At 40.2% G+C, this 17,823-nt stretch overlaps 1 protein-coding gene across 4 annotated transcripts; it reads left to right on the plus strand.

Annotated features, from left to right (window-relative positions):
- The first annotated feature begins 5,153 nt into the window (after positions 1-5,153).
- On the plus strand, positions 5,154-15,645 carry LOC122782859. 4 transcript variants are annotated; one of them, XM_044047420.1, is made up of 15 exons: positions 5,154-5,326; positions 5,648-5,767; positions 6,101-6,145; positions 6,931-7,095; positions 7,196-7,296; positions 8,088-8,227; positions 8,357-8,477; positions 9,085-9,223; positions 9,329-9,433; positions 11,289-11,378; positions 11,607-11,752; positions 12,385-12,483; positions 13,078-13,807; positions 14,901-15,007; positions 15,289-15,645. In XM_044047420.1, the coding sequence occupies exons 3-15, from the start codon at positions 6,104-6,106 to the stop codon at positions 15,389-15,391; spliced, it is 2,088 nt and encodes a 695-aa protein (XP_043903355.1). In that variant the 5' UTR covers positions 5,154-5,326; positions 5,648-5,767; positions 6,101-6,103; the 3' UTR covers positions 15,392-15,645. The 4 variants fall into 4 exon arrangements, with proteins under 4 accessions (XP_043903355.1, XP_043903352.1, XP_043903353.1 ...); XM_044047417.1 differs by lacking the exon at positions 5,154-5,326 and having other exon boundaries at positions 5,344-5,767; XM_044047418.1 differs by lacking the exon at positions 5,154-5,326 and having other exon boundaries at positions 5,344-5,767; positions 14,904-15,007.
- The last annotated feature ends 2,178 nt before the right edge of the window (positions 15,646-17,823 follow it).

The following is a 17,823-nucleotide window of genomic DNA, read 5'->3' on the forward strand; positions in this document are numbered from 1 at the left end:
GGAAACTGCAGGCCTGTGGACGTTCGATCCATCCACGATGAAATGAAAGAGGAGGAGCACAAATGACAGATTAATAGCGACTATGGTGTTAACTTCAATAAAATGCTATTTTTCCTAAAATCCTGTAGAATGAGGAGCCGATTCATCACATACATGTTTAATGTTTGAGTTCAATCAGCCACACAACAAGGGAATTTGTTTATAATCTGATACAAATACTTATTTTTCTACCTTATCTTTGACTGTCAGTGGGCTGATTACACTTGATTATTGTAACATGTGTTCATATCAGTTTTCTAGAAGGATCAGTGAGTGGACATCGTCATATAAATAGCCTGGGAAGACCACCAGCCCAGCCCACAAGCTTAATCTCTTGTATACACACACAGGAAGGTCAGTGACAGGGATGGGGCTGAGAGGAATTCTGCAACTCTGACTGGGTGACCTCTGTCATCTCTCTACACTCACAAAAAAAAATCCAGAACTATAATCTGATAACAAATACACTGTGGTCCATCTTCGGATCAACAGATTATTTTTGGAACATGGTATTTACAAACCTCTGAGGAATCGGCAAAGGCCGTGTTATTTTTGACCTACAAGATGCATGTTATGTAAGCCTTTCAGCACACAGTTCATCATATCAGTAACACTTGTGTGGGACGGATTTACGATTTGAACCCAAGTTCTTTCTACTTCTAAATGGGCGGAGCCTAGGGATTAAATAAACATTACCTTGCCATTGTATTTTATTCTTGCTACCTTTTGGTGGTCATTCAGACCTTAAATAAACCGGGTGGTTTACTCATTGCGTTTATGCTGTCGGGCTTAATCTGTAGTCATGCATGCGTGTTTGTATTACTTTTTTTGTTTTATTCGATATATAACTGCTCTGATCTGATAGATAACAGGTGCTGATCTTTGTCTCGTGGATTACGAACCCCTACACCGCGCTGTGCGCCAACGCTGCAGAGCAAAAAAATCCTGCTGATCTTGCATATTCCTTTTTGCCTGCTTAATCCTCTGAAGTCAACTAGTGAGCAGCTGCCAACAGACTTCGTACGCGGCCTGTCCAGCCCCAATAAATAGGCCTTTATTTGACCTGGACTCAGATGTCCTCTTATCTTAACGTATTCAGGCTTTACAATCAGGTGTCAGTGGCTGTTTTCTCGCTCTTCATGAAATGATCTCTGAGAAGAAGAGAAGCATTTACTTTGGTGGCTCCTTTGAGGTGTTGACTTGTTGCAGACTGAGACAGATCAACGCGACACAGTTGCGTTTCTCTGCAGCACAAAGGCCTCGCCGCACCGGAGTTGACAACCGTTGGCATGGCGATGACAACATAAGTGGGATCCATTAGGTTGAGAGGAGAGGCCGCTCTTGTAGTTAATGAGAGGTCTCACACAGACCTGGTTTCTTTGAGAAGGCTTCGGCTGTCTTCTGCTGATGTGCAGATCCTGCTTTCAACGTGGTGCTTTCAACTGAACAGGATAGCCACATAGGGGCTTCCTGGGGATGAGGAGATACAATCTATTGGGTCTACAATCTTGCAAAACCTTACACCCCTTCAGGGAGGCCCTGTGAGGGCCCCGGGTAATGCCCCCACTAAGTCTGCCCCTGTATTCCAGTTCTCACCAAAGTGAGTCATGGTATGCATGGGTGACAAGACCTGTTACTGAGCCAGACATCTGATCTCCGCCGCTAAAGAGGAGAGAAAGTAAAGTCGACTCCAAGGAATTCACATCTCTTTAAAATCCTCCTTCCAGCCCAGAGATTGTGTGGTATCTGGATTAAAGGGTGAAACTGAAGCTGCAGATTAACCAACCACAACAAGTCATAGTCGTATGAAAACATATAAAACATGAGACCTCCAGTGTTGGATCGGTCAGGTAATGATGGCTGCGTTCAAAGGCGCAAAAGCCATAAGGCTGACCTACGTGTGACAGGATATATGACAATCGTTAGTAAACCTTGTCTTAAGAACACTATCCAGGAATACCACCTTAATCCTCACAGCCACTTTCCATTACACCAACACTGCAGCACAAGTTATCAGACGATTAAAAGCAACCAACACCAGGCTCTCTCAATAGTATTCATTTACAAATTGTAAAACCAGAATCACAATTTGGAATTGAAACTACTGTTGCTGCGATGTTCTGTTTTACAAGAACATGTTCTGTCAAACCTAATATCGTGGCTCGTCGGAGGCAGCAGAGACGAGCTGTGGCGATGACACTGACATATGATTGTCCCCTAAGTTGCTATGACAACCTTGATAGCAAGCTCACGCATCCAGCAATTTGAAAGCAATAAAGAAAGTCCGCCATTTGGTTTCACACTCGTCTCCACGGCACATTTCTCTTTAGCGGTGAAGCTGTGGTTGTCATGAAAATGCTATGGTGCTAATTCTTCTGGTTGTGAGCAGGAGAGGGAATAACGCTCCTCTCTGCCTTGACTCCTGCAAACCGGAGAGACAAACCTCGCCGACGCCACCTGAACTTTTACATTAATCCCCGACTGACACCAATGCATTATTGATGCCACTGACGGAGGCAACACACACACATTTATCACACAGTGTGACCTGCAGCGCTGAGTGGAGGCAGTTGACAAACATGTGTCGTGTTCACCGCGCACAGGATGAGATTTCTGCAAATATCAGAGAGCCAGCAAGGATATGGGGTAACTAACAACAGTTAGAGGATCACGGCGTATCCACCACAACACCATCTCTTGGCCCTCGTCAATCACTTATCAAGGCTTTTGGGCTGCTATTTATATACCTCTGCCTGCATTACATGGCACGGAGGAAGAGCGTGGGTATCAGCTGTGGAAATCACATTTGATACAGATGCAAGAACGCTATATTAGGCGGCATCGGCGGAAAAGACGCCAAGAGTGGCGAACGTTGTCAGACGTTAACGTAAAATGAAAAAAGGTCAGTTTAAAGTGACACTTTTTGTCACTTTTGTAGCGTTGCACAAGTAATATGGACCATAATGATGTAGCGAAGGCCTTAGCTTAGCACAAACACATTTCAATTTACAAAAAACAGTTCCAGTCTGTCGTCTTTTTTTTTTAAACTGTGAACATCAAATACTTGACCAGCTGTGTCTTTACAAAGAAGCACCGCGGGCCTCACTCGTGTTTTGCTCATTTCTCCAGATTTTTATTTTCTTTGACACTACCAGACATCTACAGTTACACATTTGGCGAAATTACATTGATTTGGCAAAATGAAATAGAACAAAAAAAAACTTGCACTGATTGACTCACTGATGACTGGTCAGTGAACTGGCAGAAAATTAGCATTGATGGAGAAACCTTCATGTCATTCCACACAGTATTACGTTTTTTGTTTTTTTTGAAGTTGTCGGGTCAGACAGTATCCCGATTCACCCTCTCCAGCGCCGCTACACACGCACAGATTCAGACACGGCGTCTGAGAAAGCCACGGCTCTTCATGTTTTAAAAAAAAAAACACAGAGAAAGGAAGCGAGGACGAAAAGAATAGAGATTGCGCAGAAAAAAACCTCCCCATCATATTGGTTCCAAATTCACCAACCACGTCGTACAAGAAACCTTTGTTTCCAAGAGTAGACTGTACAGTATGAAACCCACGAGTAGCAGCTTCTGGTTTCACAATAGCTCCATCCAGCACAGTGAGGCAACTCCACACAAATAAAAGTGCTGCACCTTTGCTGTGCGTGAGCTTTTTAAATTTGGGTCATGCCAAATTAAAATAACTTCTTCAGTGTAAAATTGCCTCCCTCGATGGATTCTAGTGTCTCTGATTCTGACTGAGTCGACTGGAGCACCAGCAGGACAGACAAAGGTACGGCGAAATCACATTCACTGCCCGACAACACTTCCATGTTACGAAGATTTCAACATTAAAAATATATACAAGACACCGCTTCTTCTTTCCCCATAAATGCAGACACTACAGGAGCCCCGACGGTGTCGTTTACATACGGGAAAGGATCTGTGTTAGTGGGCTGGTTTGATCCAGACGTTGATTCAGTTTACAGCAAGGTTTATATACACGTCTCTCTATGGCATTTAGAACAATATCCCATAAGAAAAATAATTGACTTCATCAGTATTTACATCAATGGTCCCTTTAGATGGTGACGAAAATATCAAAATGATAACCTGACACATTTTGTGGTGTTTTGACCAAGAAGCCAGTGGCCTAGCTTGCATAAAATGTGGACACGGTTTCACACAGTATTTTTTTTTTTTTTGTCAGTAGCTGCAGAGTCGCTGTTAAGACGCATTGTTTAGTGGAGAAGCTGTTCTGCGCGAGTGTGATATCTACAGATGAAGAGCTGTTTGTAGTGTCATCATGAGAGGCGTCGTGCTGTAAACAGTGGTAAAAGAAAGACAGAAATCCAGAAAAACAGCATCCACATGCAACTGCCAGCTGCCCAAACATCACTGGATTCAGAGACAGAAATCGTCCTGCAGTAATGGTCAACATCTCAAACATGGGCAGAGCTCACCGAGGACAATCCGGCCTAATTCACACCTGCCGCAACTACCTGGTATCAACTGCTGACAAAAACCAAACCAAAACAGCGTCGATGGTAAAGGTGAAATTGTGAGTACACAGAAAAAGCAGCTTCAGTGGGATGTTTGGATTTATGCTTTTCCTGTGTTTAGTTCAAAAAGACTTGGATCAAATCAGGATGTCACATAATGAGTTGTGTGGGAGTTTCGCGCTGCAGCGCCACGGCCCTGCATTGTACCATCACCACCGTCCACATGGGATCCAACCATGTGACACACGAACAATCCACGCCGATGTTTAAAATAGTAACCTCCCGCTCACACGGCAGAGCCACATCTGCTGTCAAACACGGCTGGGGCTAATGATCACCATATGCCACCGACGACCACGCGAAGTGATGACAGCGTGTCTTACTGTACAGGCATTACCATTTGGATTAGCAGTGCAACATATGAACAAAATATGGAAAAAAAGGAAAAAAAAAAAAGAAGAAATCACAGCTACATCATTTTTTTTTTTTACAATGAATCCTGAAAATGAAAATGAAACGTGCACGGCTGGTTAAAAATAACGTTTCTTCGTGATTACATGGTTCACAACTCAAGGTCCTGAGTCCCCCAGTGAATCGCAGAGCTGCTCAGTGAGTGTCATGCAGGACATCTGCTGTCTGCACAGAGCGGAGAACAGAGCAGCACAACACCAGAGCACTGCCTTCAAACAACACAGGAGCAGGGGATTGTTCAGGATTTCAAGGTTCACTGCATCTTTTAAAAATGTCTAATGAAGCATCACTGAAGAGCCGTGACTGAGGTGAGTTTACTGACGCTTACTTTTACACATTCTGCTTCGGCCGTCAGTGTTTCGGTGCCATGTCTGCGTGGATTCCTGCCTATTTGGATATCACTGGCATTGTATTTTGGTTTGGAGACATCAAACAAAAGCATTTGAATACCTTGTAATGTGATTTTCTGCATGCTTCCTGTTCACTGGAGTGTTTCTAAACATGACCTAAAACCTCAGCGTGTTTCTTTTCTTAACTTGGATTCCGTTTCCATTTATGATGTAAAAGGTTTGGAGCATATTGCGTTTTTTTTGCCGGTGTTTTTGCTGATCCGTGCCTTCTGTCAGCAGCGCACTCGTATAGGGAGGAATCTTGGCTCCTGCAGTCATTTCCCCTGCAGAGCTGAGCTCTTTGGCTGCCTCGCCACTTCCTTAGCAGAGGGGCTGCTGGCAGGGGCAACATCTGAGCAGGTACCACAAACAAACCACAATAAACGTGTGACATTGACATTCAGACATTGTAAAACGTTATGTACGTAAACTCTTCGGGATTTTTCTTTGGTTAAAATGGACAAAATTGTGCTTGAATTTCAGTGTAAGCACAATTTCATGCAAATGTTTAGTATTTTCCAATAGTTTCTTACAAGTGTTTGTGTGTTAAAGTGTCACGTTGCAGGGAGAAAAACAGGTGGATTTCTGTGGTTTGTCTTTCCTTTTAAAAAAACCTTTGTCTTTTTAAACTGTTAATTGGCTGTTGTGTTTGCAAACAGGTTTGTTTGTGTGTGTGTGTGTCTCCCTGCGCAGGTCATGAAGCCCCAGGAGGCAGAGCTTGTCACCGAGATCTCCAAGGTAAAAAATGTGCACCTTCTCTCATCAGCCAGCCTGGTTTTCTTAAAGAGACAGTTCACTGTCAATGTATTATATAACACTAATATAAACACTAGCATTATGAGCACTATAAACCCCCCTCTGATGTCAAAGAATGGACTCATCCAGGCCTAAAATACACTTCTAACATTCACCTCATGCCTCTGAAACTCTAAAACAGGGGTTCCCAAACACTGGGTCGTGACCCACAGAAGGGTCACGCGACATATTCTTTGGGTCCCAAAACAAAACAAATTTGCAAACGTTTAGTGAAGATTCATGTGTATATTATTTATGTTCAAATTAACGGACCCACTTCATTCACATTTCTTGTAAATAATACATTTGTTGTTACAAGTTTGGGAAACACTGCTCTAGAACGGGGGTTAGAGGGCTAAAGTTAAACCTTAAAAATGGGCCGTGAGTTATTGTATTTTATGGTACTGAACAAAAGAGGCAAGCGAATACTGGAATCCCAGGTTTCTTTTATTAAATCTTATTACATTAATAATAAGAATAAGAATTAAATAACAACTTTCCTGTATGTTTATGTCTAAAATTGTTCTTTTTTTCTACATGTCATATCATTACTTTTAAAGTGCAGGTAACTTGTGGTTATAATACGCAACTCCTTATATGTGTTGTTGAGTTGATGATTCATTTTATATCGCTTATTTTTTTTTAAAAATAGAATATATATGTTTTGAAACGACAGTAAAAAGATCAGTGTTGTTGTGTTCTGTGTGTCCTGCGCCCTCTGCTCTCAGTTACAATGCATGGTGTCAGAGCTGAAGACGGGTTTCACCAGTGCTCTGCTGGAGCTCAGTCAGATCCAACATGGAGACACGTTCCTGAGGGAGGAGCTGGAGCAGAACAGGAGGAGCTGCCAGAAGAAAGCTCTGCGCCTCGAGGCTCTGGTGGAGTCGCTGAGGGTGAGGGAAAAAAAACAACATTTTTATTTTTATTCCGCTAATGTAGTTAAGCTTGTTTAGTTGTAAATCACAGACAGATATTTTTGTTGTTGTTTTGCAGGAGGAGCTGAGTGTGATGCAGCGTCAGATTCTGCAGCTGCACAGTCACGGTCAAAGATCTCAGCAGGAAGTGAAGAGCACCACATCCAAACAGAAAGAACGGTAAAACACACATTTACATTTTTTTGATTTTGATTTTTTGATTGGAATACCTTTGTATTGTTTTTCATATAAATAAATGAAAGTGTGGATAAGCTGCAGCTTTTGTGAGAAAATGAAAACAAAAAACATTTGATTAAGATTAAGGCTCATTTAGGAAACAGCAATAAACAGCAATTCATACAATCAGATGATTATACACATATTGTATATATATATATATATATATGTACACACTAACAAAAGAGCAGCCAAACTAAAATAAATATACTCAAAACAAAGCGATAATAACAGCAGGATTATAGATTAAAGACACATTTCCTAAAGTGTGTATTTAGGGCGAGCGGCTGGTTTGATCGTTAATTAACGAAAATAACAAAAGCTAAAATGAAAAAAAACATTTGTGTTAACTGTTATAAAAATAAAAACATAATCCTTTTGGGTTTATATAAAGAAAAAATTTTTTTTTCCCTCTGCCGGCAATTTTAAACTAAAACTAAGCATTTACAAAAACAGGTCAAAAGACGAATATATATATATGTATATATATATATATATATATATATATATATATACATATATGTATATATATATGTATATATATATGTGTATATATATATATATATATATATATATATATATATATATATATATATATATATATATATATATATATATATATATATATATATATGTAGTGTGGGCAGTATATTCAATTTCTATAATAATCCTTCATAAAAAAGGTACAATAGCTTATTATTCACACATTTCCCTTGTGTCCTACTGTTGTGCAGCAACAGTGACGCAGCAGAGGCGTGTGGTGGGCGGAGTCAGTGTGAGTGTTCATCTGCTCCGCCCGCCTGCTTGTCCAGAGGGAAACTGCTGCTGCACTGTTTCCTGCAGGGACTCAAAGCAGGACTGAGTGAAGGCACAGGTGAGTTATATACATATACACAATATGTATACATATATATATATATATATATATATATATATATATATATATACATATACACTATATACTATATAGACTAACCAAACCTAAAAATGTGTTCCTGTTAAGATGCGCGACACCAGGTGGCGCTGCAGCTTTTACACTCAGAGTGGGAGTATGTTTCCACCTTAAATCAGCTGTACGACCAGTACAAGACTCCGCCCACTCACCAGATGGCCGTGGAGCCGTAGTAAGTGAGACACACACACACACACACTTCATAACAACGTATAGAATCAAATATATCAGGCCATTTTCCTCCAGCAGATCAAAGGTCCAGTGTGTAAGAACTAGTGACATCTACTGGTGAGACTGCAGATTGCAACACAAAAGTACTTATTGATAGTACATTAAATGTTTCCTCTTTACATTACACACTGGACCATATGATAGCCTTTAATCCCAGCTCATACTGACATCTATATACTGTATATGTATTTTTATTGAGGCTGCTAGAGTTTAGTTTTTTATTGTCGTGCTTTTTTACTTATTTTTAATAGTTTTTAACTTTATGATAATGTATTGTAACTGAACTTGACATAATGATGTCTTGATGTTATATTGTGGTTTGCCATAAAACAAACAATGTGTTAAAAATGGATGGATGTGTTTATTTATTTATTTTTCCTCTGTCTTTCTTTTAACATGTGTAGTTTATCCAAACAGTCTCTAAGTACAAATACGGGGATTTTCGAGATCAGGATTAGGTTTTCTTCAAACACAAGTGTAGCAATAACACTAGCTGTAACAGTGTGTAAAACAAATCCTGTTTGACACTTGTTCTGTCATCGACTCAGTCAGACTTATCTCAGGTTTGTGGAGCAGCTGTTACAGCGACACCTGCTGTTCAGAAACACGCTGCAGGAGCGACTCTCTGCTGAACACTGGAAATCTCTGGTTGGAGACATTCTGGTGCAGCTGATCGGACAAAATGATGTAAGACTATTGTCTTCTTCTTTTTTTAAAAAACGATTGAAATGATTCCATCCGTTTGAACGCGGAGAGACTGAGTTTGTCCATGTTTACTTTTGTGCTGCTCAGACAGCTTTTTCAGACATGTACACTGGATACACGACCACGCTGGCGTCCTTCCTCTCACTGGAGTTCAGCAGACTGAATCGTCCAGAGAAAGGACAGAAAGCACAGGTGGGATTAAGTAATGCAAATGACGCCTTTCCACAATACAGTTCTAGCATGACTCGGCTCTACATAGTCTGGTATCAGACACGTCTTTATTCCATAGTTAGGAGTTCCATTTTATACGCGACGCAAACACACACAAACTAGTTATTTTCTGTGTGCTGAATCATTACACAATCATTACATTACTGAATTAAAAATAACAAATTTGTACTTTTATTTAAACCAAAATACAAAGCATAGCAGTGAGACCAAACAGTCCGATTCATGGTTAATATGGAATAGTTTTTTACTTAATGTTGTCATTATTTTCTTGGAAAAAACAGCATTTTTGATTATTAGCATACAGTATATCAGTGAATGGAAAATCAAGCAAAAGGTGTCCAAGAAAACAACACATATAATAAACCATTAAACTGATCATTTTAACCGTTAATTATTAAACATAAACATTATACGTTTCAGCTTACTGTATCCACTATCGGTTGGTTTTGCTATTTATAACGAGTTCGAATGACATAGAATTTACATGCAATTACAGTGCCCTGATGTGCAAATCAGCACCACAAAGAGGAAGGAAAACACCAACAAATAACAAACACAAACAAAGCACAATGACAAAAGCAAAAAAAAATATGCTAAAAAAAAACAATACTCATTGTCTCAAAAGCGACGCGATATTTCACTGTATTTGTTTTTCCCCAAATCCACCACCACCACTAATAATAATAATACACTCAAACAGCGACACATCCTGTGTGCAACCACAACAACATTAGTCTACTATTGTAGTTATTGGCAGATCTTGCCATGTTTGACAGTATCCCATAAAACCTTTTAAAGCCAATATCTGCCAATACCAATCAACAAACCAAAAATCATTAAAACTCAGTCATTTTTGGTCTCAGGACATTTGAGAACATCGTCATTTCCAGGTTTAAAAAAAACCCTGATGAACATTTTCTGACATTCTATGGACCAAACAATGAATCGAAAAAATAATGGAGTTAAATCGATTATGAATTCAATCGCTAGTTGCAGCTCTAGGACGACCATAAATAGTGTACATATGTATGTGTTTATGGAGCAGTAAAGTAGGATTCACCTGTGATTTTCACACGTGGTGGATGCATTCACAACTGCGTTGAATCTTGTACTTTATTGTAATTCACTTCATCTAAGAGTCTTTCTTTGAACCACTCGAGCTATTTGTCCTTGTGTGCTTTTTCCTAAACTTTGGAAGTCGTTCACTAATAGAAACCATGACTTCAAAGACCTCAGACTGATGAGATATTTAAGAATATCTGTGATCTGATCACATAGAGATCTATTAAATGTTAAAGGATGTGTGAATACACACAGGAATACAGTCTATAATCAGGGACACTCATCAGTGCTCCTACGTTAATTTATTCCTACATGTTTAACCAGTGTGTGTGAAAGAATTGAGTTATAAAACTACTTTTAACATGTTGTTATTGTTCCTAATAATATGATCATGAGTCTGCAGGTTTTCTGGCCTGAATTTATTTGAATATTTTACGATTATTATATTATCATCATAAAAGTACTTAATGTTATCATTATGTTTCTGTGACAACAACATTTTTGATTATTAGCATACAGTATAAATTCCTGTATCAACGCATATAAGTAGCTTCATTCCAACAGGAAGTAGCCACACTTTGACAGGACGTTGCCACACTTCACATGTGTAGAAGATGCAAAACCCTTTGAAGTGATTGTACACTTATACAATCATATTTACAGGTGCTATGTTCTAATAAACCCCCGTGAATGTTCCACACTGGACCTTGAAGTCACTCACATGTGACACATGACGACTGTCTTGTTTCCACAGAGCGGTCACGTGGACAGAGAGGAAATGAAGCTGCTCTCGCTGCTGCTGGCGCCCGTTTCTCGCATTCACAGTTACCTGAACCACATTCAGGTGAGTCCAGAGACAGATGAGCGGGAACATCTGGAAAACAAAGCAGAGCATTTTTAATCACATTTTAGTCGATAAATAAATAATGATAAATAATTCAATAATAAATATTTTTAATGTGGGGTATTTTAAGGGCTCCTTATCTAAAAATAAAGTCATATTTTACATCAGTTACTTCTAACTAAATCAAAAGTCACACTGACTTCTCCTCTTCTTTGTTTTCTCGGGCAGAACTTGTTGCAGTGGACGAGTAAAGAGCATCCTGACTGCAGCCTTTTGCTCGGCACCGAGCGAGCGCTCAGAGCCATTCTGTCTCGATGTCATGTGATTCTGGAGGAGGACGTGCGGTGGGAGGACGCTGAAGCTGCGGGGCAAAGGTCAGAGACCATCAGATTTCTTTACTATGAGTCAGTGGGCCCCTGGGCACAGACAGACGGTAAAAGGGCCCCCCCTGGTTTTTGCAAAAGAAAAATATTTAATTATTAATTATTAATTACAGATTTCCCCAATTATATGTTTTTTTGCTCATAATAATAATAACAATAATAATAATAATCTTTTGCATTTCAATAGGGTTCTTGCAACCTTGTTGCTCGAACCCTAATAATATTAAGACATATAACACAAGTTAACGTTTGTTACTTTATCAAGACATCAGGGATGGATAACAGCCTCAGGGGCTCAATTAAGATATATAACATAACATAACATAACATAACCAGTGTTATTTGGCTCCAGGGCCTCGTTAAAACACCAGGATAGAAGCGCAGAGGCTTGGGCTTCAGGGGCCCCCTGAGCCTGGTTAGATTGTGGATGAAAAGCATCTCGTCTGACTTTGTCACGGCACTGAACAATGTGTTACTAACCGTCATTTGAAGGATTAAAAAGTGTTTAAAAATGAGGGATTCTGACGAACATCCCCAGTGATGTAACCATGATGACGTCATAGACGATAAAACTAAATTATAATAACTTTCTGTCTTTAATCTCTTTGACCTTTGACCAGCAGCAGCTGCTCTGAAGCTGCAGCTGCTTCAACATCTGCAAACTGTTGCACAAGAAACCAGCAGAGCAGGAGCAGGGAGGAGTCAAACCCTGCTACTCACATGTGAGTGTCGCCCTCTGCTGGCCCACAATCACACTGCAGCCAAGAAAACACCTGCAGTGATTTGAACAGGGTAGAGCAAAAACAATTTTTTATATTTATAAATATTATATTAGATAAATCATAATACTTTAGTTTAATTATTGTAGTAAACATATTTTTATTAAAAGAAGATGAAAAACATCATAGTTTCAGTTCATCGTACGTAGAAAGTAAAGAGTTTTTTTAAATCGTAAAATTAGGATTTTGAACCATTTACTTTTAAAGGAGCTGCAAAACAAACTAAAAAAACAAGACAAGCTAAACATAAATCTACTCTACATAATCTAAACAATCTTTTTTGCTAAATGTTATTATTATTGTTGTTAGATCTAATGATGATGCTATTTTATCTCAATAACTGGAATTGCGTCAAAAAAAATTGATGACTTCAATTGACTACTATTATTTATTTATTAATTTATTTGTTGATTGATCTGAATTACATTATTCTTGCCTTTTCTTGCAGAAAAAAAAAACACTGTAATATTCTAAGATATAAAATATTTTAAAAGATAGAAAAGGTCAGGAGAATAACTCGCCTTCTTCTTCCCTCAGAGACGAGCAGCAGACCGCTCACCTCACCAACGGGATGGACGTCCATCACTCCATGCGCCTCGAGTGCTGGTCCTGCAGCCCGGTGAGGAGGAAGAGCAGTGGACGAGACCGGACGTCCCTGAAACAGAAGGCCGTTCACTGTGGACACGCATACTGCTCCCTCCTCACGCCGGATCCTGCGGGATGGGCAGAGAACAGCGACTCGGGTCAGGGGACCTTCAGTCAGCCGACGGTGAAAAGCAGCAACGAGCTGGACGCGCCTTCTGGAAACCACGACCTCCAGGACTGCGAGACTGACCCCGACGACACCTCGGCCTTCGACTACTCCTCTGTGACGTCCTGCAGTCCTGACGGCACGCTGCGCAGGGACGTGACGGGCAGCAACAGTGGCGAGGACGAGGACGAGGAGGAAGAGGAGGAGGAGGAGGAGGAGGACAGTCAGGTGCCGGTGCTGTTGAAGCCTTCGTACAGTCAGAAACAACAGCAGCAACAGTCGTCGTCGTCGTCCGCGTCCAGAGAGAGAACTGTGTGTCTGAGGTGGCAGATTCCCAGACTGACCCCTCACCCTCCTCTGAGAAACACAGCGGGCTCATGTGTGGACGCACCCAAGCCGTGTCTCATCAGCTCCCACGGACAGCGGCTGGTCAGTGTCAGGAAAGGGTCACCGCCTCTTCATCCAAAAAGTGCCTTCAGGCCAATCTGGGACGACCCGTCCAAACAGGGATCTCAGGTTTGTGTTTGCAGTTCAACGTGTCCTCACACTGGGAAGAAACTTCAAATACTCTTTGTTTCGTGGTTGTCACAATTGAGAATTTAAGAATGAGGGTACATGGGGGATAAGTGGCTAGCATTGTTGCCTCACAGCAAGAAGGTCCAGGTTTGTTCTTCAGTTTCCTCCCAAACGCATGCAAACTGGACACTCTGAATTGACCATCGGAGTTTATGGTTGTTTGTCTCTGTATGTTGACCCTGTGATGACCCTGTGATGACCCTGTGACCTGTCCAGGTTGTGACCCCGCCTTTCACCCTTATGTCAGCTGGGTTCGGCTCCAGCTCTCCACGATGTGGAGGATAAAGTGGTAGAAGATGGATTAAGTATCTGCAGCCACAGCCACTTAGAAAATACACACCCATGGAAAGACACGCCCACTGACCATAACAGATTCTCTTCTGTGACCCAATCAGCATCCAGTGGGCGTGTCTTTCACACCACAGGTCTGTTTTCCTAAATGGCCGTGGTGACAGTTGGACATTCTTGGATTAAAGACATGAAGTTTGCAGACGTCACCTGTAACCAGGCTCCTATTGGACGACACCAGCTGTCAATCACACTGGTGTCACACTCATTCACTGCATTATTTACAAAAAAATGACCTAGAGAAGACTAGAAATTAGAAATAAAGACCATTAACTCATCAGGCATCAGTTTTTACTGATGTTATAAATTGGAGTGAGAAGTAGCAGCTCATTTACCATAGACTTCCATTCAAACTAACCAGTGTGGTCGCCCCCTGGTGGCTATTTAATATATACCTACTAGCTTTTTCCTCAGCAATCAAACCAGAAGAGTATGTCGACATCCTGTAGTTTTATTATATTTTATCATCACACACACGTCCTTAGACTTTGACTTTAGAATAAATATATAAAATAATACTTAATAGTTAAAAATGTTTTAATTCTATCAACAGACAGTGGATAACTTTAAGATATCCTGTGTAAAAAACCTGGATCAGTGAAATCCAAGGTTTGCATGTTGAATGTTTGGAATGTTTTCTATTTGAAAGGGTTTTTCCGTTTACCTCTCAATAATCTTCTCGAAGCAGCTGGACTCGGCTCCAGAGAAAGAGAAGAGACCAGGCTTCGTGCCGATCCAGGCTCCGGCGAGGCAGAGGTTCCAGGGTTTCAACCTGAGCAGAGAAAATCTCAGGTCAGTTAGTCACTCTGTGTCGTATTTCATTTAATTATTTATTTTTATATATACACATATACAAGTGATTTCCCACAAGTGTAGGATCAATAAAGTAATCAAATCAAGCTGAATTACAAGATTGATGACACTTGACCTTTACTGTAATTTAAGAAAAAACATTCACAGATCATTAAGATAAGATAAGATAGTCCCTTAAAGCATGAGAAACAGTTAAGATACATTATTTGAAATAAATGAAAGTACCTGCTGCGTCTCTCAACGCTCACGTCTCTCTTCAGGTCGGGTTTGGCTCAGCAGCGTGGAAGCCACGCGGCGGCGACGAGCGGCGGAGGATTGTGGGACGACAGCGAGGACAGCGAGGGGCCCTGCAGCAACGTTTGACCTCCACTGTCAATGTGTCCCGTCCCCCGTCCCCGCACAGAGACACGAGGACTTTGACTTACAAACTGTTAAACACACAGCTGTGACGTTTACAAACAAAAGTCACGACGGAAACAAAGATGCATGAACGATGACTCTGTGAAACAAAAACAAACTGGAAACTGGTTCATCTGGATTACACTTGGACATATACTGTACAATAAAAACGTATGGTAGGTTTGTGTCAAAATAAAGGAATAAAGAACACAAATTTATTTTGCCTTTTAAACACAGATTAGCCTAAATTATGAAACAGCAACTTGCAAAATTTTATCGAAAAATCCCACATTTTATTATACTTCAGACCATATATTATGAAGTAGAGCTGAGAAGGTAATATCGATGCATCCGAAGTGATTCTTACTTTATTGAAATATTTAGAAATATTTATGCTGTAAACTGTTTCAAAAAGCAAGTCCTCTGTAAGTTGCATTTGCAGTTTCACCATTAGATGTCACTAACAATCACACACTGGACCTTAAAAAGAAAATCAGATTTTCGTGAGTATGCCATTTAATCTTCCAAATCTGACCGTTTATCCTATAATCCAAGTGAACAGTTGACATTTCAGAGATGTCACGTGTAGCATCAAAATTCAAAAGATGTTAAATTTGTCCTTTGTGTAAAACCAACAAATTATATATACAGTCATGTGATGTGTAGAATTTCACTTACATTTTACACACTGGACCTTTAATCCTAGTGACTAGCTGTGTCAAATTTGAACGGGTGCGGGACGGAAGACAAAAGACGTCTCGGCCTGGAGTAAAGATCAGCAACATTCAAGCAGTTAATCTGAGAGCCCAAGAGAACGTTGAGGTCAAATGTGAGCGGCTTTTTCCTGTAAGATTTCACGTTCAAAATGTCAAAACTGTCCCTTTAACTCTTCAGTCTGCAGACAAATAAAAACAAGAGAGAGGAGTGTTTCAGTACAAAATAAGACTGGGTGATTTATTAATCTCATCAAGACCATTAATACAAAGCAGTTAAAAGGCCACATACCATCAAATAAACCGACTGCTGGATCAAGCTGTTACAGTGCCACCGGAGGGAAAACCTAATCTGTTAATCTGCTGGGGCTGATGGGGAAACGCTGGGGGGCGGGGTCTTTGAAAAATGATCGACAAAAAGAGGAAGAACACAAAAACAAAAAGTCACCCCACCCCCCAACAATACTGACATGGGAAATGGACAGAACAAAAAAAAATAATCCTCCATAATTCCTCTTTAAAATCTGGACGTCTCAGTTTATTCAGAGGAAAGTGAGGAGATGACTTTAAATGAAATTCTGCTGAGATCCAGCTCGTAGTTAGTTTTCTTTTTAAGCTGCGTCTTTTACAAAAACACGTCTTGGGGATTTAAAAGTGAGACGGTCGACTTGCGCGTGTGCGTGCGTGCGTGCGTGCGTGTTCTGCCCTGATCCGCGTAGAAAGTGAGTTGAACGGCTGCATAGGGTCACTGCGTTTACAAACACGACCTATAACAACCGCGGCTCGTCAACAGTACAGCCTAAAGTGCACAAAGTGTGTTTCTCGGAAAACAAAACAAAAACAAACAAAAAAAAAAAACGGCCAATTCTTCCCTATGCTTAAATTCCTGCACGTGAATATATATATATATATATATATATACGTATATTTATATATTCAACTGCAACTTCAACACGACTACGACCTCGGTTTAATGAGTGTTAGCATTTAAAAAGTCTTTGAAAAAGGAGAGAAAAAGGCATTAGTAGGATGTACAAAGTGAAGCACACGTCTAAGTAAGTGCTCGGCATATTCAACGGTATTTTCTTTTTTTTCATTGCTTTTAAAACAGCGACGGACGGGGGCGGGGAAGAGAGAAAACAAATGGCTTTCCTCAAGTTAATACTCCCAGTGTTTCAACTGGAGATTGTCTGTAAGTAAGTTAGAGACAGTGACCTGTTGTTGTTTTTTCTCTCTTTTTTTTTTTTTTAAGTTTTTCTTTTATCCGACTGTAGCAGCATTGGATTATTAGGCAATATTTGACTGAACAGATGCGGATGAGGATACAAAAGGAGGGGGAGGAGAAAAAAAACCTAGTCATTTTATACAAATTATTTAGTTAGTGTATACATGTTATATATACACAGTATCCACAAACATGTACAATTTCATAGTGTATAGCTTTTGTTCTAAAACATTACATAGGCAACTTGATTTTTTTTTAGCATTTTTAGACACCATTTGCTTATTTCTGTAGAGTAGAAAACAAAAATAAAAAGGCACATCCGAGAGCGTGATGCATGGATTATTTTCAGTCTTTTCCAAAGTGAAACAAAAAACGTTTCAAGCAGAGAAGAAAAAGAAAGAGGGAGAAAGGTCAACGAGAAAAAGTTGAGTTTAAAAAGTTCCTCTTTTTTTTTTCTT

Source organism: Solea senegalensis, linkage group LG16 (genome assembly GCF_019176455.1).
Source record: "Solea senegalensis isolate Sse05_10M linkage group LG16, IFAPA_SoseM_1, whole genome shotgun sequence".
Classification (NCBI taxonomy): domain Eukaryota; kingdom Metazoa; phylum Chordata; class Actinopteri; order Pleuronectiformes; family Soleidae; genus Solea; species Solea senegalensis.